Source organism: Cantharellus anzutake, assembly GCF_015039405.1.
Source record: "Cantharellus anzutake strain C23 chromosome Unknown EI90scaffold_68, whole genome shotgun sequence".
Taxonomy (NCBI): Eukaryota; Fungi; Basidiomycota; class Agaricomycetes; order Cantharellales; family Hydnaceae; genus Cantharellus; species Cantharellus anzutake.
Genome location: NW_024067018.1, coordinates 409,613 through 430,996, shown reverse-complemented (window position 1 = coordinate 430,996; position 21,384 = coordinate 409,613). Strand labels below are relative to the sequence as shown.

General features: G+C 50.3%; 1 protein-coding gene across 1 annotated transcript; it reads right to left on the bottom strand.

Moving 5' to 3' along the window:
* Positions 1–3,100: 3,100 nt before the first annotated feature.
* Positions 3,101–7,998, bottom strand: EI90DRAFT_3130722 (uncharacterized protein; the record flags this gene model as incomplete). Its single annotated transcript, XM_039064333.1, has 8 exons — positions 3,101–3,522; positions 3,618–4,113; positions 4,212–4,898; positions 5,289–5,675; positions 5,743–5,842; positions 5,917–6,813; positions 6,872–7,153; positions 7,220–7,998. 8 exons carry the CDS (start codon positions 7,996–7,998, stop codon positions 3,101–3,103), a joined length of 4,050 nt encoding a protein of 1,349 aa, XP_038911065.1.
* Positions 7,999–21,384: the final 13,386 nt, after the last annotated feature.

Below are 21,384 nucleotides of genomic sequence, written 5' to 3'. Positions count from 1 at the left end.
GTTTCGCCGTTTAAGCGATATCTCCGTCAGTTTTGAAGCTTTTAGAATGAAACAAAACCGTGGATAAAGTTAAGAAACAGTCCTTTCAGATGCTAAAGAGATTTCAGTCAAAGGGTTTCTGGTTCCCGGGATATTTACATTTCTTTCCCAATGTTCCCTCTTATTCTGCCATCTATGTGCTATTTTCTTGTTGTAGGGATATATTCTTTGAATATTATATTTTCCTACACCTATGTCAGGTTCTAGGCATGCTTGTAGTAGCTTCAATCTCATGCTACATGGGTGCAGATAATTACAATGAGCTTCTAGTAATGTGTGTTCAGTCTCATAAAGACCATGAGATCTGTTAAACATTTGAACTTGACAGCTGATTGTTGACTATTCTGATACATCATTGTTCTATTCTTCCAATATTATTAGGGGGAGGGGGTATGAGTTCTTCACTGTGATCTCGTTGAGCTTGCAGTAGTCCTGGACCAGGTGTAACGAAAGACTGGTGCCCCCATCAGGGACTTGGATGGTCATATACATCCATTCTGCAGGTTCCCATGGAGGAACTCATCCAGTTCTTTCTGCTCTGGTCTCGACAGGGGGAAGGTCCTCCCTCTTGGGAGTCTGGCACCCGCTGCTAGGTCTATCGTGTGGTCCCAGGGCTTCCACAGGGGCAGCTGATCAAAAGCCTCCTTCGAGAATACATCTCAGAAGTCCTGGTACTGCTCTGGCACCAGCACTCCAAACAGGGCGGGCTCTGCCTCCAGCTCATGAGCCTCCTGGGCCATCTGCTGCGACAGCATCATGGTTGCTCTTAGCTCATGTCCCCACTCTGGGGGGATGATAGCAGCATAGATCTCATCCCTGGGTTCTTCTACCAGCTGTCTCCTCAGCCCCTGTCATATCCATCCATGGCCACTGACTTCCACTGCTTCCGATCCCTCCGGACTACCTCCACTCCTTCTTCACTAACCTCAGAGCCCCTGTATTCCAACAATCACCTCGGCATCCCTCGATGGTCACCACCCCCTCTTTTCAATATATTACCTATGCCTCCCTAATGTCAGGGGATGACTCCCGGGTCCCCATGACCCTCCCCTATGGTCCACAGCCTCTGGTCTGGCCAGCCCTATCCAGGGCACAATCCTATGGGGGTAAGGAGATGAGAAGGAAGCTAACTTCTCATCTTCCCACAGTGGCCACAATATCAGCAAAACTTCCGGGGATACCCGGAAGTCACATGAAGGGGTAGGAACCGGGCCCAGAGCATGTGGCGCGTGGAGCGTGTGCGCATGCGGGAAGCACAGCAGGTGGAAGCGGGTCTGGATGCGGGTCCAGGTCCGGGCTAGTCAGGGTGTGTGCCCTGACACCTAAGTACGGAGCCCCGAAGGTTTTCGGACAGCTCCGACGTCCGCTAATGCACTCCTGCCTCTGCTGGGAAATACACTCACCTGCCCTGCAAGCCCACCTTCAGGCCTATCCCTCCTTTCCGTTTCTGGGTTATCAGCTACCATTCTGTTAACCCCGTAACCCGACTTGTCGGTAATATTCAATTGGCTAATGTTTAACACTGTTAGCTCCGCTCCGCTTGGCCCACCATTTACGGGCCCGCCCTTGTTGTAACTATATATACTCAACCTGTACATAGGTTACACCTCAGTAATAAAATCGACTAGAGTTTACCCCTTTTAGTTCTGGCTGCCAGTTAGTAAGTTAGGGCATGGACATGTTACTTGGCACAGGGCTCCTGGCATAAGTTGCTGAGGCCGAAGCCCTCCACCACGGAGACATTCCTTCGTCTCGACCTGGTCTCTGACAGCCCCTCCATGAGTGCTCTGAGGTCCTCTGGGTGCATCCATCTGGCTCAGCGGGTTTTCGGTTGCGGGCAATCCTGTGTGATGTGCCCTGGTGTGTTGCAGTTGTAACACAGCCCGTGGTCAGTCCTCAAGCAGTCGAGGTCCATGGGTTGTGGCCCTGCCCCTGCCATGGGGTGGGCTACAGGGGGCAGTGGTGCAGTGGCGGCAGCTGGGGGGCATGGTTGTGGGAGAGTGGTAGGGAGTGGGGGTCTGGCAGGGGGCAAGTGGGGCTGCATCACCTGGAAATGCCACCACTGGTTGTCAAGGAGGGTGGCAGGAATTCTGCTGCTTGGACATGGAAGTATATGCCGCATTCAGCCTTGAAGCAGTCAAGGTCTTCAGCTGCTCCAGAGAAGGCAGTGGGGGGGGGGGGGGCAAGCTTAGGTGGTTTAGGTTTGGGGGCACAGGTGTTGGTGCAGGTGTCAGTGCCAGAGCAGGCATGGCTGGGGGTTGGTTTTGAGCTTGGCTCTCTATGATGGCCTGGAGCTCTTGGAATTGGGACAGCAGCTCATCATACTGCTCTTCAGTCACCATAGTGGGGGAGATGGGGGAGGTAAGGAGAATAGGGTTAAAGCCTTCTTCCACTGTCAGGGGCAGCTCTGAAAGTGGCAAAGTCCCAGCATGGGGGACTTGATGGGACAAGAAGCGGCTATGCATAGCGGCAGTCCCATTGGGGGGTGCTGTGGCTCTCCAGGTGTTTCCATGGGAGATCCCCAGAGGGTCTGCTGTAGATGCAAGGCAAGCACAGCGGCAGTGATGGTGATGTAGGGATGGTAGGTACAGGAGGGGGATGTGGTGTGCATGCCAGTGGTACATTGAACAGAGGGAAAGGTGGTCCATGTAGGAGAAAGAAAGAAAGAAAGAAGGAAAGAAGGAAAGAGCAGTGCTGCACAGAGTGGGGGGCAGCAGAGCGGGGTCAGGTGGGGCATGCCCTGACACAGACAGAGCAAATATCTGATGTGGGAAATGTCACAGAAATTGCATTATCCCCATACAATCCCCACTATGTCCTATGCAGAAATTTTTGGCTTAAACACAATGATTATGTCAATGGGGTCCCATAAAGATCATGAGATCTGTTAATTTGAAGTTGTCATCTGGTTATTGACTATACTAGCACTTCATGATTGTTAATATTATTATTTCTCCTACACTGGAGTCTGAATCAGAGGTCAGGAGTTGCACAGATATGGCACATATATATATTCAGCATCCAATTTTGAAATGGTGAAGAGGGAATGAGCCCAGAAGCCCTATGTTGCACCTTCCTCCAACCTTGTCCTTTTTCGAGGGCGTGGATGAGGGTGTGCATTAAGACCACCTCTCTCCTCGGAAGAAGATTCTGAGTCAGGTCTAAGAGATTGATCAGATGCTCTACGGCCCAAAGTGGATGGGATCTGAAGTGAAACACTTGAAGGTGGTACTTGGAATCCTTCCTTCACATGCATTTCCCTGCACTGATCACCCAGGAAGTGACTCACAGCACAGAATACTTGGCATAGTCCTGTAGGTGAAGCCAGGTGTTTCATTACGGTTCCCAAGCTGAATTCAAGCTCAGATGAGCTGTGGAGGGTCCAGTCTTTCCCAAACTGAGAGGGGTTCCTAAAGGCATTAGGTGTGCGAGCAGCCACCAGATTCAGATGACAGAGCACTGAAACATAGACCCCTTTCTGCTCTGCAGAAATGGAATAAAGTCACAACTCTGTCTTACCACAGCTATCAGGGGAAAAAACTTATGAATCCTGGAGTGAAACTTGCTCAGCATCTCACGATTTCCCAGTTGAGCAACTGTTCGATCACTCAGCTTGACTGTCTTCACTTCAATTTTCTCGTTGGTGAGCCTCCACCAAGGGCTTGTGTCAACCAAAACCCCTGAAATGAAGATCAACCAGGTATGAAAGAGTGGTGCCTTTGCTATCCATCCTGGCTCTTTATGTTCAAGGTCCCATGCTAGTGTACTTCCATATTCCACCATGTTTGCATTCTTTGCCACCTTGGATGACACTTTATCACTTTGGTGTTTGATGCGGTGGTTTGGAGCCCAGGCTGTGAGGATCAGTGAGGCGATCAGACTGAGGTGGAACCTAAGATCCGAGGTGGTGTAGGAGTCCTTGAGCCATGTACTCAACAGCTCAGACATTGGATCCTGCATGATCTCTTTATGCATCCAATCAAGGGGAAGTCGGGAATGTTTGATGATCCATGACAGATCTGATAACTTCACCTCACTCCGGTTCCATGATGACTGGGGATTGTTCTCCATGATCTGGGTACTTCAATGTGGGCAGCAAGCCGATCAGGGTCAGCTGTGGTGGGATGGGGGGGTGGGATCCATTGGCCAGTATGAGGGTAGACCAAATCTACCCATGAGTGATACTGTGCCCATGCTGTGGACCTCCTGGAAATGCGGTTGTAGGTTGAATGTGGGTATCGGAAGACACGATGTGACTCCATTTGGGCCACAATCCCTTCAACACAGAAATCACGCTGGGCACACCAGTCTGATGTTTCACAGAGCTCATGAAGAGCATCAAATACCTGAGTAAAGATGACTGCTGAAGAGCCTTGTCGAAAGAAGGGAGCCCCCAGGCGTGGTGGGGCCCTTGATGTTGTTGATGATTGGGGAAGGTTGGGTGCAGGGGGGGAAACCATGGAATAGATCCCCCTGACCCATTCATGCACATCCATTCTAGGCAGATTCTTGAGTCCAGACTGGATGGACTGAGTTGATGTGTAGAGTGAAAGAAGGAGTCGTTCTGTTGCCTCTTTTGAGTTGTCAAATGGGTGTAAGGATTGGCAGAGTAGCTTGAGTTCTGCAGCTTGCCGACGAAGCTGGCGCCGTTTCTCCCCATCCACCTCAGGTAATGCAGCACGGATGTAATCCTTGATACCCTTCTCAATTGCATACAAGGCATCCTTCTCCAGTGAATCAACGGCATAGGAGGCGAGTGAACTGATTGTCCGCATCTGGGTTGACCATGTATCAGGAACATCATCTGAAAAATGAATCCCTTTTTGGATATGCTCGATAAAGCATGTGGCCACCAGTTGCTAGTGAGTAGATAATTTGTGAGTGCCTTTATCCAATAATAATATGATGAAGTGAAGCCAGAATAGGATGGTACAGGCATTCATGAACAAAGTTGAACCACACAGGCTGCATCACAATATATTGGTGCCTGCCATAATAAGTGTGGTCCAGAGTTCTGCCATCATAATATTGTATCTGTGTTCGCGAACTCAAGTACGATATGGGCCAAAGGGCAGGTAGAGGTCCACCTGGATCATATGGTCCCTTTAATCGTATTTGTGTTCGCGAACATTAATACGATTCAGAGTTGGGATCTACCCAATCATGATGTCAAAGGATTTGGAGCCCTTCCAGGGGTGCAGGATTGCCCTGGGTTGGGGGGGAAGGGCCATTATGATGAAGGCACTTACATCATATGTTCCCTGAGAATAATTAAAGAGCACCACACGTTGTGATGCAAACCAAGGGATCCCATCAGCATCTCGTGGCCATTGGGAGGCATTGATTGTGATCTTCTCGTCAGCTTGGGCATTGAACTCGATCATCTGGCTCAGACAGGGGAACCCTGTTTCCTTGATCCCAATAGAGAGAAGGAGGGGATCCATAGTATGAGTTGATAAGACTTTTCCTGCACCACAGAATCCAAAGCTGCCAGCACGCTCTAGTGCTGCCACTAGTTCTCGTGATAGTGGGTCAGGTCGAAGGCCTCGTGAGCGCTGTGCCTTGTCACATTGATAGATATGTTGGATTGCCCAGAACAGGGGATAGGAAGTCCAGAGGTACAGACGTTGAAGGATCTAATAAATTAGGATTATTATTATGAGGCTGGTTTTCGTCATAAAATCAGTATCAAATAACACATACATGTTGCTTGAAGATGATGGTGTTATGCTTGAGTTTCTCCACCAAGGTTGGCTCCACCCAAGCATTCAGGAGGGGTGTGATAATATGGTTGAATACCCATCTGTTATATGGAAGGATTAGCAAATCCAAACTGCATATGATACTAGGGACACAAATATATATTGTCATACTCACTGTCCATTCCGTTTCTCCTTTGCGATCCCAGTGAAATTGACTGTCCAGTAATTCTCCAGTCTGAGATCTGTTGGTGGCTCATGGGCCACAGAGGTCGGTTTCTCTTTCATCCGTTCAGGGGGCATCCCGATCTCCAGGTATGACCAAAATCGTTCTGCTGTAGCACGTTCATGGGGTTGTGCATGATTCCCTGCAAGGGCTGCAGTGACAGTGCCATGCATGGTCTCAGCATCCCCTGACCGTCGAGCAATGCAATGTTGAAGCAGGTTGTAAGCTTGGAAAAAGACACCTTTGACAGGCTCAACAGCATGCTGTCGCATGAGGCCTTGCACCTCTTCCACAGCATCAATTTCAGAAGGACTGAGCATGTGATCATCACCATCATCATGGCCATCAGCTGATGATGGGAAATACTCATCATCATCCTCACTTCCTCCACTGCCATTGTCTTCTGCAAAAGTCCCACCTTGGCGTCTGCGTGACAGCAATCTTTGGTTGATGGAGTGGGCAGTCTGGTGGAATTCTGGAAAGACAGTGTTGGATTGCACATGACCAAAGGAGGTCATGAAAGCTTGGGGGTATGTTTTTGTAACAACCTTGCCAGTGCGGTGTGGGTCTGACTGCCGATGATTCCCATAGACACGATCGAACATGGTGTGGACATTTTCCAGTTTTAGAAGAATCCCCCCAGGGGCCTCAGAGTGTCTGTACAAAGATATCTTCCTGTTGATGATATTTCCACCAGCATCGTAAATATTGATGGGGTTGTTATCTTCATCTTCATATGGAAGCTCGTCCAAGTCATCAATTTCCTGTCCATATTCATCAAAGACTTGTCCATGTTCTGCCACGATGTCTGCAGGATCAATAATTTCTGTTCCCCTAACTACACAGGCACTTTAGGAAGCAGGTGGTCAAAGCATGTGAAATATATAATACATATACTGGGGCTTACCGAAGGTGGCTGGCAAGCGCAAAACTCCAGCATGAGATGTGCTCAAATGAATGATTCTGGTGGAAATGAGCCACAGTCTCCTCAAGATGCTCAGTGTCAAACTCCAAGTCTTGGCCATACTTCATGGTGATGATGAGGGGTGTTGATTGGGAAAACCAAGGGTCATCTTTCCACACTCCTGGGGCATTTCGAACAAATTCTGATTCATATCTGTCAATCAGTGTCTGGTGCATTGAGCGCACATCACGGAGTCTTAATGTGGCCCTGCCTGACTGATTGCACCTGTGGCATATGGAGTTAGTTGGAGTAGATCATAATAAGTAATATATAAGTAATATTTTTGCTCACACCCAATCTGTGACTTGCATGTATTGTTGAAGCCCACCATCCAACTCCACATAGATATTAGGTTTCCTGGTTGAGTAGTCCCTGTGTGGAATTTCGCCCATTGCCCAGAGAATGATGCATGTTGCCATTCGCACATGAGCCCTGGTCATCAGAGTGGTCCCAGTATGCGTGCCAGGTGCAACCAGGTCATCAGTGCCATCCAGGAACCCTTTGGGTGCCATGGAAAGGTACACATTGTCGTGGTCCTTGGTCCCAATGTGGAGCATTCGCCCAGTGGAGTCAAACCCAAGATCACCACGGTGATTGAGGAACTCACGCACAGAACCACAGAGGTTCAGGTGGAAGCACCATTCAGTATTTGCACCAATTGTTGGGAGGATTGCATCAAACCCAGCATGATCAGGGACTTTGAGTGAGAAGTCAATGAAATGGCCTGCCATCATGTGGGTGAAGGTTTCTGAGCCACCAGGTGCATAGAGATGGGCATCAACTTCCAAGTGCCACTTCCTCCTCAAAAGGCTGAAGGCCTTTTCACCATCTCCCTTGTTGTAGAGGGCTTGGAGCAGGCTTAGTTTTAGGGGATGAGCCATTTTGCGGTAGTAGCGATCCCTTTCAGGTTCACTTGAAGCAGACCTTGACCCTACCATTGCCCTAGCGATGACATCCTGTGAGACAGATCCATAGCCTTCCTCTGCCTGGGGGTTATCAATGTCGAAGGGTGGAATTGTGGCCTCAATGGAGACAGGGTCAATAAGTTCATCGACCATCATGTCAGACATAGTGGGGGTGCAGGAGAGTGGGTTGAGGCAACAAGAAAATATGTGATATATGACAGTTAGAGCCAAGGGGGTCCCAGTAACCAAGTTGATGGCAAGGGCAAAGGACATATGCCAGTGAAATATATACTGTGAGGATATATGGGCCTAGGATCAGATCGGATCAGCTAGATCGCCCCTCGGGAAATTCAGGGGCGATCCAACCCGAGGGTGGAGATCAGGCCAGTTTTCTGTTGTCTCTACTGGATCGTGTTGTTGTATCTAGGTTTGCGAACACAACTACGATATTTGTCACAACAAGCCAAAGAAAAATGGGTGTGTCCCATTTGGATAAATGATCTATGGAGATTGTGTGAGAATCCAAAAATGGTGTTAATTCAGAGAGTTAATCATGAGATCTAATGTCAACAGCGCTTCTAAGTAATCCATGGCCATCAGTGATGATGACCAGATATAAAATGCAATGTTCCATAGCTCTTTCCCCCCACACTGGCTCTGAAGTTCCAGGCAAATTGGGGGTGACTGGGGGGACAAGGCTCCCAGGTTGGGCTTCCTCCAAGAGCGCTGTGCTCACTTACTGCTTCATTCCTCACATTTAGAAGTGGCTAGGGTGACATCCCACTGCTTTCTCACTAAGATGAACAAATTATATATTACAGCAACAGTCAAAAAAAATCTGCACATCAAATCTTGACCGCAAAAGATGTGATTTGCCATTTAGGAAAAAAATCACCATGTCCCAATGGCAATGGCACCACCAAAAAAGGACATTATTACTCACCACTTTATTACAGCAAGGGACAGAAAAAATGGCACCACCATCTTGAAATCAAAACCCCCTCTCTCTCCCAGAGAGTAACCATATCCATGTTCACCCATGATGCAGCTGCCTTCCTCTCCAAGGACAATGACTTGACTGACCTCTTCTCCATCCTCCACAGTTGGTGCATAGCATCTGGAGCCAAGTTCAACAGTGAAAAACAGTTGTCTCGACCACAACATCGTGCGTAACGCTCAGCGCTAGTGGCCCAGACGGTGGCAGGGCAGTGAGACCATATGGTGGGTAGCCCTCACTCAGGCTGGCATCCCTGTGTGGCTTCTTAGGCTGAAGCGGGAATGTATTGTTATTAAGGTGAAAGGCTAAACTAAGTTGAACCACTTGCCTGAAGCAGGAATGAGAAGAAGGTGCTTCTTCGGTCCTGCTTTGGCTAAGTATATATACATGTGAAAATGGGTCATGTGGAGGTGCCACGTCAACCTTGGACAAAGCGAGGTTGTCGTGGGCAACTCCGCTGTCAGAGACCGGATCGAGACAAAGGAATGTCTCCATGGCAGAGGGCTTCGGTCTCAGCGACTTATGCCAGGAGCACTGTGCCAAGTTACACGTCTGTGCCCTAATTTACTTACTGGCAACGAGAACTAAAAGGGGGTCAACTCTAGTCGATTTTATTACTGAGGTGTGACCAATGTACAAGTTGAGTATATATAGTTACAACGAGGGTTGGCCTGTAAATGGCAGGGCCGAGCGGAGTGGAGCTAACAGAGTTAAACATTAGCCGATTGAATATTTACCGACAAGTCAGGTTACAGGGTTAGCGGAATGATAGGCGATAACCCAGAAATGGAAAGAAGGGATAGGCCTGAAGGTGGGCTTGCAGGGCAAGCAAGTGTATTGCCCAGTGGAGGCGGGGGTGCACTAGCAGACGTCAGAGCTGTCCGGAAGCCTTCGGGGCTCCGTACTTAGGGAGGTGTAGGTAATAAATTGAAAAGAGGGGGTGGTGACCATCGAGGGATGTGAGGTGATTGCGGAATATGGGAGCTCTGAGGTTAGTGAAGAAGGAGTGGAGATAGTCTGGAGGGATCGGAGGCAGTGGAAGTCGATGGCCATGGATGGATATGACAGTATCCCCTTCTTAGGCCTGAACCCTTGAAGGCCCAGAATTAGTAAGGTGAGGGGAGCTGTACTTACAGAAAGAAAAAAATGAAAATGGGAGTGAGGAGTGGAGAGAAAGGGAGAGATGGGAGAGGAGTCGGGGTTCCTAAGGAGCTTCAGGTCCAGGCTTGTCTGGGTACCGAGAGTGGAACACTTCGACGAGGTCGGAGGCATGATCGACTTCGCTGGCAAGGAGCCATTGTGTCTCCTTGTCGGTCCCTTCATAGCCTAGCCACTTGACCAGGTAGAGCAACTTGTTGCATCTTCGTTGGTCGATCTTGGAGTCGAGTATCTCCTCGATCTCGAACTCCATCTTGCTTTTGATTTCTATGGGAGGCGGAGGTGGCTGGTGTCAGGGCATGGCCTAACCAGCTACCCTGACTCCCTATGCTGGAAGGGAGTTGCCGTCAGACGATCCGGAGAGATCCGAAGAACGCAGGTAATCTCGCTTAGCTCTCGCTTAGCATCCCGCTTCTATCTTCCATCCACATGTCACCCCTTTCCCACACCTCGCTTACGATTATCCGAATGAATAGTTATCTTTTCATGTTGTCATTCTATCGGCTGTTCCTTATCTCATTTGTAGCCGCACACTAGTGGATAGCGGTATCCATGTATATAAGCCCGATCTCCGCTGAAGGTGGCACTTCAGTGTTAACAACGACTAGGATTCTCGGGAACACCTTTATCGTCGTGAACTGACACACAGTCCCTGACAGCTGGTGGTGGTTCAGAATGACATTCGGGACGGAGGGTTCGATCTGCGAGACATGGAATACCGGGTGAATGGCTTGCATGTTTTCCAGCAGGCGGAGAGTGAGGGAGTGGGTTCCAATGTGGGCAATGATCTCTAATGGGCTGAGGTTTTTCTCGGAGAGCTTTTTGGAAGGTTGGGTGGAGCAGAAATACTTGGCCTTTACATAGACCGAAGTTCCTACCTCGAAAGCTGGGGCAGGACTCTAATGGGAGTCTGCTGGGCCCTGATAACGGATCTGAGCGAGGTGCATTTCCTCATGAAGGAAGTGATGGAGGGAGTCGAGATCTACAGAGTACTCCTGGGCATGTACTGATGTTAGGTCTCGCTCCAGGTGAATGGTGATGTTTGGATGGTAGCCTTTGTTGGTGAAGAATGGGGAGACGCCTGTGGTGGCATTCGGAGCGTTGTTGTATGCAAACTCCGCGAGAGGCAGGAGTTCAGATCAATTGTCCTGCTGGTAGTTACTGTAGATGTGCAGGTACTGCTCGAGCGTCTGGTTCATCTGTTCAGTCTGTCCATCTCCTTCCAGGTGGTAACCAGAGGTGAAGTGGAGGCGGATATCGAGGGCCTTACCAAGTGAACAGAAAAAATGAGAAACACACTCCGGACCCCTGTCGGAGGTGACGTGGGAAGGAACTCCGTGCTTGGAGAACACATGGAGGAGGAAGAGCTTGGCCAGTTCCGGAGAGGCAACAGTATCGTGGGTAGGAATGAAAATGCACTGCTTGGACAGGCAGTCCATGACGACCAAGATGGAAGTGAATCCGGAAGAGGAGGGTAGCTGTTCAATGAAATCCATGGAGATGGAGTTCCAAGGACATTAGGGGATGGGGAGTTGTTTGAGTAAACCATAAGGCTTATGACAGGGGACTTTAGCAAGGGCACAAGAAGTACAGGAGGAGACATAGCTCTTGACGAAGTTATGGATGCCTGGCCAGGTATACTCACAACGTACTAGATCCAGAGTCCGGTTTTGACCGAAGTGTCCGGAAAGTTGGTGGTTGTGTTTGTCTCGCAAAACGTGGAGATGAAGATCGTTGGAATCGGGAATGTAGATGCGGTTGTCCAGCCTTAACAGGCCTTCGGCATCAACGGACCAGTGGGAATTGGGGAGGTTGGGGGAAGCGAGATGAGAAGAGATTGTGGTATCCAAGGAGAGGGAGGCTAGAATGTCTCCATGGAGAGCCTCTGTGTCAACGAGTATGGCTGCTCGGATTACCATGGCAGCTAGGAACATGGCTCATAAGGATGCAGTGAGCTGCTCTGAAGTGAAGACCGGTCGGAAGTTCTGCAGATTGATGCGAGCGTAGTCCATATCCCCTTCTTTGGGATAGACGTCCCAGTGTCTAGTCAACACATCTGGTTTTACTCCGAGTCTTCCGGGATGGAATCGGACAGTCATGTGGAACTGGGAGAGGAACTCTGACCAGTGGGCTTGCTGCCAGGCCAAGAGTTTGGTGGTGGAAAAATACTCGAGGTTCTTGTGGTCAGTAACGACATCGATTGGAGTTCCTGAACCTTCAATGTAGTGACGCCATGATCAGAATGCATTGTGAATGGCGAGCAGTTCCTTATCATGGGTGTTGTCATATCCATACAATCCTGACCTCCGCTCCGGGCTCCTGGAACTCCGAACTCCGACTTCTGGAGCCCTACTTCCCTTCCGTCACTTTCTCCTTGCCGACTCCCAAGAGGTTATCCCACCTCCGGCTCGGACACCACCTTCGGTCCGACTCCAGAACATTCCGGGTCCGACCCCAACCTCGACACCTTCCAGACGAGTACGCAAAACCTATGCTCCCGACTCCGGACCTCTGCTCCGGAATCCCGTTCGCATCTCCATCTCCGGAACCTCCGGTCTTAGCTCCGACCTCGGACTTTGACCCCACCTCCGCTTATACCCATTGTATTGGTTAGCTCATTCCATTTAATTATGTTTGCCAATATTCCGGAGTTTAGCCTCCGAGTTCGGACTTTCCGGACTTACTCCGGACCTTGCAACTATTGCATTGTCCATTTCAATTCCGCTATTCTCCCTCATTCCTATTTGGGCTGCTGCTTCCTTCTATTCAGTCAGCTAGCCATTCCCGACTCCCATCCTCCTTCCTTCCTTCTTGGGCCTTGGCCCTTCATTCCTCCTTTGGGAAACACCATTGAGTCAAACACTTGACCCTCGGTGTTGTTCCTCTTTCCATCTCCCTTTGTCTCCTTTTGTCCTACCCTTGTTCCTTTTGATTCCGGACCCCTCCTTATATACAATGTACCTAGTAACTTGTAACCTCAGTCCGAAATCGACTTGAATTCCCCCAAGAGACTTCCCCTCTGCTAGATCCGAAATTAGGGACCCCCAGGACAACCAGCAATGGCACAGCGCTCCGCCTGAGTCGCTGAGGCCGAGGTCCTTCCATGCTAAGTCTCCGATTCCACTCCGGAGTCGTCCGAATCCCCGCGTTCTAACAGGTGTCATAATTGAGCTCCGGCACCGAGAGTGTTCTAGAGCCAAAAGCGATGGGGCAAATCTCTCCATCATCACAATGGATGGACAGGATTCCGGAGATTGTGTAATCGGAGGTGTCGGTTTCTACAATGAGGGGGGCATCGGGTACCCAATGTGTCAGGATAGGGGTGGAAGTGAAGGCTTCTTTCAAGGTGTTGAAAGCAGAGCGACAATCATCAGAGAATAACCAGGGGGCTCCTTTACATGTAAGGCGCGTCAAGGGGACCACAATGTCGGAGTATTGGTGGATGAAATGCCAATAGAAGTTAGCGAAGCCAAGGAAGGACTGGACATCCTTGACTTTACAGGGCTTGGGCCAATCTTGGATGGCTTTAACCTTCTCGATGGACATGGTGAGTCCGGAGGGAGAAAGGCAGTATCCGAGATATTCCATAGTGTCCATATGAAATTCGCATTTCTTCGGATTGGCATATAGGCCGTGTTTGCAGAGTCTCCTAAGAACTTCTTGGACATGCTCCTGATGTGAAGCCATGTCTTCCGAGTAGGTAAGGGTGTCATCTAGGTAGACTACCACAGAAACGTCCAAGAGGTTGGCAAAGATCATGTTGATGAATCGCTGGAAGGCTGCAGGTGCATTCGTGAGACCGAATGGCATGACAAGCCACTCGTAGGAACCATAGCGCGTGCAGAAGGAAGTCTTCCATTCATCACCTGCTGCAATGCAAACCAGGTGGTAGGCATGCCAGAGGTCGAGTCTGGTATAGACTGTGGCACAGCTAGGTGCGTCAAGGAGGTCTGAGATGCAGGGAAGTGGGTAGCGATCCTTTTTGGTGATCTTGTTCAGCCCTTGGAAGTCAATGCAAAGACGGAGGGATCCATCCTTCTTGTGGATGAAGAGGACGGGTGCCGCATGAGCGGAAGTAGCGGGACAAATAAACCCAGAGGCTAGGTATTCATCTAAGAACACCGGGAGAGCCTCGAGTTCTGAAGTAGAGAGAGAGTACATAGTACCCAAGGGTGGTGAAGTGCCTTCCTCAAGGTCGATCTTCAGGTCGTGCTCATGGTGCGGTGCCAGCATTGAGGCTTTGCTCTTACTGAACACATCTGCAAACTCGTGGTACTCCTTCGGAATGGCAGAGAGGTCAACGGAGTTGGTGTGGGATGAGGCAGCCCTCAAGCGGCTGTCCTCGGAAGGGATGGTTAGGCTGAGGGATACCGATCCTTCAAGTCAACAAGCCTTCATGAATGCGGAACGGCTGATGAACTCGATAGATGGTAACAGAGGAATGGGAGCCTGGGGCTTAGGTGCTGGTGGAACATCAGATGGTTGGATGTCGGACGACGGCAGTGGTACTGGAGATGACAGGGGAAAGCTCGGAGTAACTGTCTTGGTAGGTTTGGAAGTTCGGAACGTAATACTGCTTGAGGCCCAGTCAATCAATGGATTGTAGCGGGTAAGCCAGTTGTGTCCTAGGACTAGGGAACATGATCCATCCAGCGATGTGACAAAGAAAGTCATGGGGGTGATGTTTCCCACAGCGAAGCGGAGGGGAATATCAACGGCACAGGTTATGATTGAGTTGGTGCTACAGTCGAAAAGGCGTAGTTGTAGGGGCTTAATCTGATATGTCTTCAGGGCCAACTTCTTTATGAATGTGTTGTCGATGAAGCAGTCCGAAGACCCAGAGTCTATGAGTGCGGGTACATTCTCATAGGTGCAGAAGAGTTTATTTTGTGTCCTATCATCAGATGGAGGAGAAGAAGAGACAGGAGAAGAGAAAGAAGAGAAACAGAAAGAGGTGGAACAATCTACGGAAGTAGGAGGAGGGGGAGGAGGAGAGAGTGGTACATCAGCAACACTATGTAGAACATCAACTGGAGGGTCAACATTGAGAGGAGAAAATAGACCATTTGAAAGAGAAAAAGAAACAGGAATATGGAGGAGGATAAGTCGGAGATGGGAGACACGTTTAAACGCACTTCTTTGAGTGCACGGAGGGAAGAATCGCAACCCCTGGTCCATGCGGAATCCACGGGGGTGCGGACTAATTTTTTGCTTCTGCAGAAGGGGATCCTTGCTCCTCAGTCTGGGCCGTATGGGCCTTAGATGCATGAGAAGAAGACTTGGGACAGTCCTTGACCATGTGACCAGACTGACTGCAGAACATACAAAGTTTCTCGTGGAGAAGACGCTTACGCTCTTGTGGCATGAGCTTGCTGTTGTCTCCGAGTTTTGACGAAAGGTCCGGCTTAGCGGAGCTGGCCTCGGACTTTTTATTGTCCTTTGGATTGCTACCAAAGGCGGAGTTGAAAGAGGAGGAGGAAGGAACGGGGTCGGAACGAGAAGCTGCGGTGGACTTTTCGAAAACGTTAGAGGAGGAGGGTTCCGCATGACATGTCACTTCAGATTTACGCTCCCAATAGTGCACATCGAAAGTTTGTGACAAGGTGCGAAGTTCTGAAAGAGTAGAAGGTTTACCTACTCTGGCAATATTGTCCTTGATACATTCCGGCAATCCGTTATAGAAAAAATGACGAAGCACAGCTTCTCCATAACCATGATGTTGAGAGGTGTGTCGGTTGAACTCAACGACGTATCTGCCCATCCTTCATGTCCAGGGTCATTAGTTGAACTTCGGCATTGCCCACAGGATCGTGAGGACCGAAGTTTGTTTGAAGTTCGTTGATGAACTCTTGATAGTTATTCATCCATCACGGATGAAGTGTAGAATTTTGGTCGAATAATGGATCCGGCTCGAACCAATTGAGGGCCATTCCCTTGAGGTAGGACTGTGTCATATCTGTGCATACCCGATCCCGACCCGACTCCCGGACCTCCTCCTTCACCACCTCCGGAGTCCTACCCTACTGCTGTCTGTTCCGATATTCACCTTCGGTCCTGGCACCACACCTCCTCTCGCCTCCCATGCCACCTCCACACCTCTGTCACTCTCCTGTCCTATCTCCGTCCGCTCCAATACCCACTTCGGACCGAACACCACCCCTCTCACCACCCTCCTACTACTCCTCCTCCCACTCCTCCGCTTCCTCCCCACTACACCTCCACCCTTCTGTCATCCTCCTACTCTTCTCCCATCCACTCCGATACTCACCTTTGGACCTGACACCTCTCCTCTCCTCCACACCTTCCCTCCTTCCTCCTTCCTCCTTCCTCTCTCTTCCCTCTGGCCCTCTTCTGTCGACCCCCCGCCAAGTTACGACCTTCCACCGCTGTCCCGTACTTCATACTCGGACACCGCTTGTACCTTTGCTCCGAGCCTCTGTCATAGTTCCTACCTCGGACTTTGACTCCACCTCGGTCTTAGTCCATTGCATTGGTGACCTCATACTATGTAAACACCATTGCCAATATTCCTCGGACTTTCAACCCTGCCTCCGTAACCTCCGTAAGCTCTGCAACCCCTGAGCTCCATGGATCATCTTCGGCACTTTCGCTGCTTGTAATGTATCTCTCGCGTTTTCCCCTCATCCCTATTTGGACTGCTGCTTCTTCCCATTCTAGCCAGTTAGTCATCATCCCCACTTCCCCTCATCCTCCTGCCCCTCTGGGCCTTGCCCTCCTTACCTCCTTTCGGACATACCACAGGTTCTGCCTTATGACCTTCGGTACCACTCCGCTTCTGTCATCCCTTTGTTCCCGTTCGGACGCCTTCGTTCCGATTCGGATCCCCTTTGTTTCCTCTTGCTTTCACCCTCCCCATTATATATATTGGTGCTTGTACATACTCGTTTTAGGCTTAGTCTAAAATCGACCTGAAATGCCCCCTAGAGACTTCCTGCTCGCCTACTGTGAAATTAAAGACCAAATGGACAAACAGCAATGGCACAGTGCTCCGCTTGAGTCGCTGAGGCCAAGGTCCCTCCTTGCTAAGTCTCCGGTTCCCCTCCGGAATCGTCCACCCTTGCCCAGTTCTAGCAGACTGTGTGAAGATGACTTTGGTGTGGTTGCTAGCAAAAGCAAGGGGACAGTCCTGGAAATTCAGTTCACATTGGACCAGAAATACACAGAGTTCTCGGGGATCTTTTCTGTCAAACTGTTCGGGCTCACGGACCTTGGTCCGGAGAGCAGAGGATGGTGGAGGTGGTGGGCATCTGGTGTGACAAGCCAAACTGGCGATGGCTTGGGCTAGTTGTGTAATAGCCACGTTGGGGATGGGTTCGGCATCGTTGGTGGTTGGGACAGTGGGGATGGGAGGATCAGCAGGAGGAGGGTCGACGAAATCAGGGACCTCGGAACCGAGTCCAAAGAAGTGAACAGGGTCTATGGGCTGTTCCGTGGTGTCTCCAAAGTTGGAATCTGCAACTGGTGATTGATTCCTAACAGGATGCATGATCGGAGTCGATGGGAGAGGGGTTTCTAGATTAGAAAAGCTGCGAAACTCAACTGGGTTTCTTGCCAATCGACTAGGACCAGGCTGTGAGGGTTCTGGGGATGGTGAGGCAGAGTTGGGAACTAATGTGCATAGTTGCAAACGAGTGCAAGGGGCTTTTGGTGCCATACAAGACGTGTACTAGTCAGGGAGTAATAAAATACTGTCAGAGACCGGATCGAGATGAAGGAATGTCTCCATGGTGGAGGGCTTCGGCCGCAGCGACTTATGCCAGGAGCCCTGTGCCAAGTTACACGTCCATGCCCTAATTTACTTACTGGCAACAAGAACTAAAAGGGGGTCAACTCTAGTCGATTTTATTACTGAGGTGTAACCTATGTACAAGTTGAGTATATATAGTTACAACGAGGGCGGGTGTCATATCCATCCCCGGCCATCGACTTCCGGTCCCTCCGATCCCTCCGGTCTACCTCCGCTCCTTCTTCACTAACCTCGGAGCTCCCGTATTCCGCAATCCCCTTGGTACCCCTCGATGGTCACCACTCCCTCCTTTCAATTTATTACCTACGCCTCCCTAAGTACGGAGCCCCGAAGACTTCCGGACAGCTCCAACGTCCGCTAGCGCACTCCCGCCTCCACTGGGCAATACACTCGCCTGCCCTGCAGAGCCCACCTTCGGGCCTATCCCTCCTTTCCGTTTCTGGGTTATCACCTGCCTTTCCGTTAACCCCGCGACCCGACTCGTCAGGTAATATTCAGTCGGCTAATGTTTAACCCCGTTAGCTCCGCTCCGTTTGGCTCCGCCATTTGCAGACCTGCCATTTGCGGACCCGCCTTCACTGTAACCATATATATATCCAACTTGTACATAGGTTACACTTCAGTAATAAAATCGACTAGAGTTACCCCCTTTCGGTTCTGGTTGCCAGTTAGTAAGTTAGGGCATGGACGTGTTACTTGGCACAGCGCTCTTGGCATAAGTCGCTGAGGCCGAAGCCCTCAGCCACGGAGACTTTCCCTCGTCTCAACCTGGTCTCTGACAGCGGGCCCATAAATGGTGGGGCCAAGTGGAGCGGAGCTAATGGAGTTAAACATTAGCCGATTGAATATTACCGACAAGTCGGGTTACGGGGTTAGCGGAATGATAGGCAATAACTCAGAAATGGAAAGGAGGGATAGGCCCAAAGGTGGGCTTGCAGGGCAAGCGAGTGTATTGCCCAGCGGAGGCGGGAGTGCGCTAGTGGACGTCGGAGCTGTCCAGAAGCCTTTGGGGCTCCATACTTAGGGAGGCGTAGGTAATAAATTGAAAAGAGGGGGTGGTGACCATCAAGGGATGCAGAGGTGATTGTGGAATACAGGAGCTCCGAGGTTAGTGAAGGAGCGGAGATAGTCCGGAGGGATCGGAGGCAGTGGAAGTCGATGGCTGTGGATGGATATGACATCCGCAGTCTATCCCCAGTGTAAGAGGAGAAAAACACAAGTAGGGATGCACAGCATGTTTGGCATCGCAGTACCCATACAGGGTGCTCAGTGTTGGATGCATCCATGCTACAAATGGGGAAAAGAGAGAAGTTGTCTGTATAAGGATAGAAAGGAAAAAGAGAGAGGAGAGAAAGAAGGAAAGGAGGAAGGAGGGAGAGGGAGAAAGAGAGGGCAGAGAGCGGTGCAGTGCAGCATGCCCTGACAGTAACCCAAACAAGGGTACAACCCACATCAAAACCGATAAACCAGGGGACAACAGCTCAGGTAGCACCATGGCGAGGAGTTGCAAAGACACTCGAGCCAAGGGCCACTGACAAAGAGTGTCCAGCCCCCAAAATAGGGTTGAGAGCAATGCTGGGCTCTGGATCCACCAGGTAGTTCCATAGAACTAGGTAGTTCGCTGATCTACCACACAGCCTATGTGCAGTAAGCTTGGTGTCCCCCATAAACGACTCATGGAGTCATGGAGGTAATCCTTGGTTACCATCCAGAAAAACCCCTCTGACACAGCTCAACCCCAACAGTCATTTGCCCCCAGTGAACCTCAACCCCCTGTCTGTCATATCCCAGATCTTCTGCCTCCCTCTGCCCTATCCCTATACGACTCCTATGACCTCCACCAGCCCTCCCAATCTCTCTCTGCTGCCTCTGGTCGATGCCAACGACCCTAGGATTACCTCTTCACTTCCAGTACCTCCTTACCTCCAGTACCCCCCCATATTCCTATTTTACCTCTGGTCTCGATAATCTTTTTTTCTACAACCCCAATCTTCCAGACTACAACTTCCAGGCTCTGGACCTTTCTGGACGCCTTTCTCTGTAGTTCCCTGCTTGTTCATAGACAATTCCAGACCTTGCCATTCAGTTGGCTTTTAATTCTCTCACTCCACAAACCTCAGACGTAATTTGGGCTTTTCGCCTAGTCCTTATTTGTCTTGTGGATTCTTTTCTATTTACTTCCCCTTCCCCTTGGTAACCTTTGTTTACCTTCAGATCCAATTGTTTCCACTATATGTATGCATGTACCCCTCTAGTAAATAATTCCCCCAGTTATAATATAAACAGTCTTGAGCCCTCCAAACCCTCCTCCAGGATGTCTATCACATCTGTCAGAGTCTGAATTACTGTCAGAGTCGGACATGCTGTCAGAAGATGGACTGAAGACAGATGGGTTTGTGTCTGAGTCCGGGTCGGATGTTTGGCAGAGGTCTGTTGGAGCGCACACATGCGGATATGCAGGTGGAGATATGCGGTGCATCCGGAAGTGCTGTTCAAGGTTAGTGGAGTGGGATCACAGCCTCAGCGACTCAAGTGGAGCGCTCTGCCCTGAGATTGACGTTTGGGGGAGATCCCATATTTACAGAATGACACCTACAGCAGACTTCAAACAAGACTTGCAAGCAGAGCAGACCTGTAGGAGGAGTGCAGACTCCGCAAGCACCGACTCAGAAGGGGGAAAGCCCCTTTGCAGAAGGAGGGATTCAGACCAGACAGGGGGGGTGCTCTAGTTGATTTCAGACTCAGGTCCCTGAAAGTATTTACAGGTCTGCAAATAAGCAGGGTCGGTGCGGTGCCGACACAAGTCGGTGAACAGAGGTTGATCTGTCAGCACTGTCACACAAGGACAGCATGAAGGCCAACAGAAGTACAGAGGGGAGTGGGAGTGTTGACCTGACCAGAGGTGTCAAGGGCAACCAGAAGTGGCCAGAGGGTGCAGAGATGGGCAGGGGGCACGGAGTGGGCAGAGGGTGCAGAATGCACGGAAGCAGGGCATGGCTGTGACCACATAGCGGGAAGCAATGAGTGTGGTTCAGATGGAGACAAGGCAGGCATAGGAACTGGAGGGACTGAATGCCAGGAGCACCAAGGGCTTGGGAACTGGAGGTAAGGTCGGAATACTGGCAGGGTCTAGGTTCTGATTGTTGGCCAAGTCTCATGCAATACAGCAGGGGGCCAGACAGTGGGTTGGGGGCTGGTTAGGATGGGTTTCGGGTAGGCAGATTCCCCTATCGGCATTAGTTCGTCTATTGGCATTGATTTGCTGCTGACGGAGCCCTGGGATTTGTCGGTTGTGACAGCGTCCCACTTGTCTGCTGCTCTAAAGAACTGAGTGACAGAGGCTCCTAGAGATGCCTTGGTATAAAACCCAAACAAATGGCATGATGAACGATTGACCCTCGCTAACGCCTCCTTCATTAAGTAGTGAGGGGGGGGCTTCTGGCCCCCTTCTGCTGGTGGCCTCAGTTCCTCTGTCACCAGCTCCCCTGACAAATTGGGGACAACAAGAACTTACCAGGTGCAGCACTCCATTCCAAGTCACTGAAGCTGAGTCCCTTTAACACCTCATCCCCATCACCCTCAGAGCTCCACCCCACCTCTGGTCTGTCTCCGACCCACCGTGGGACGA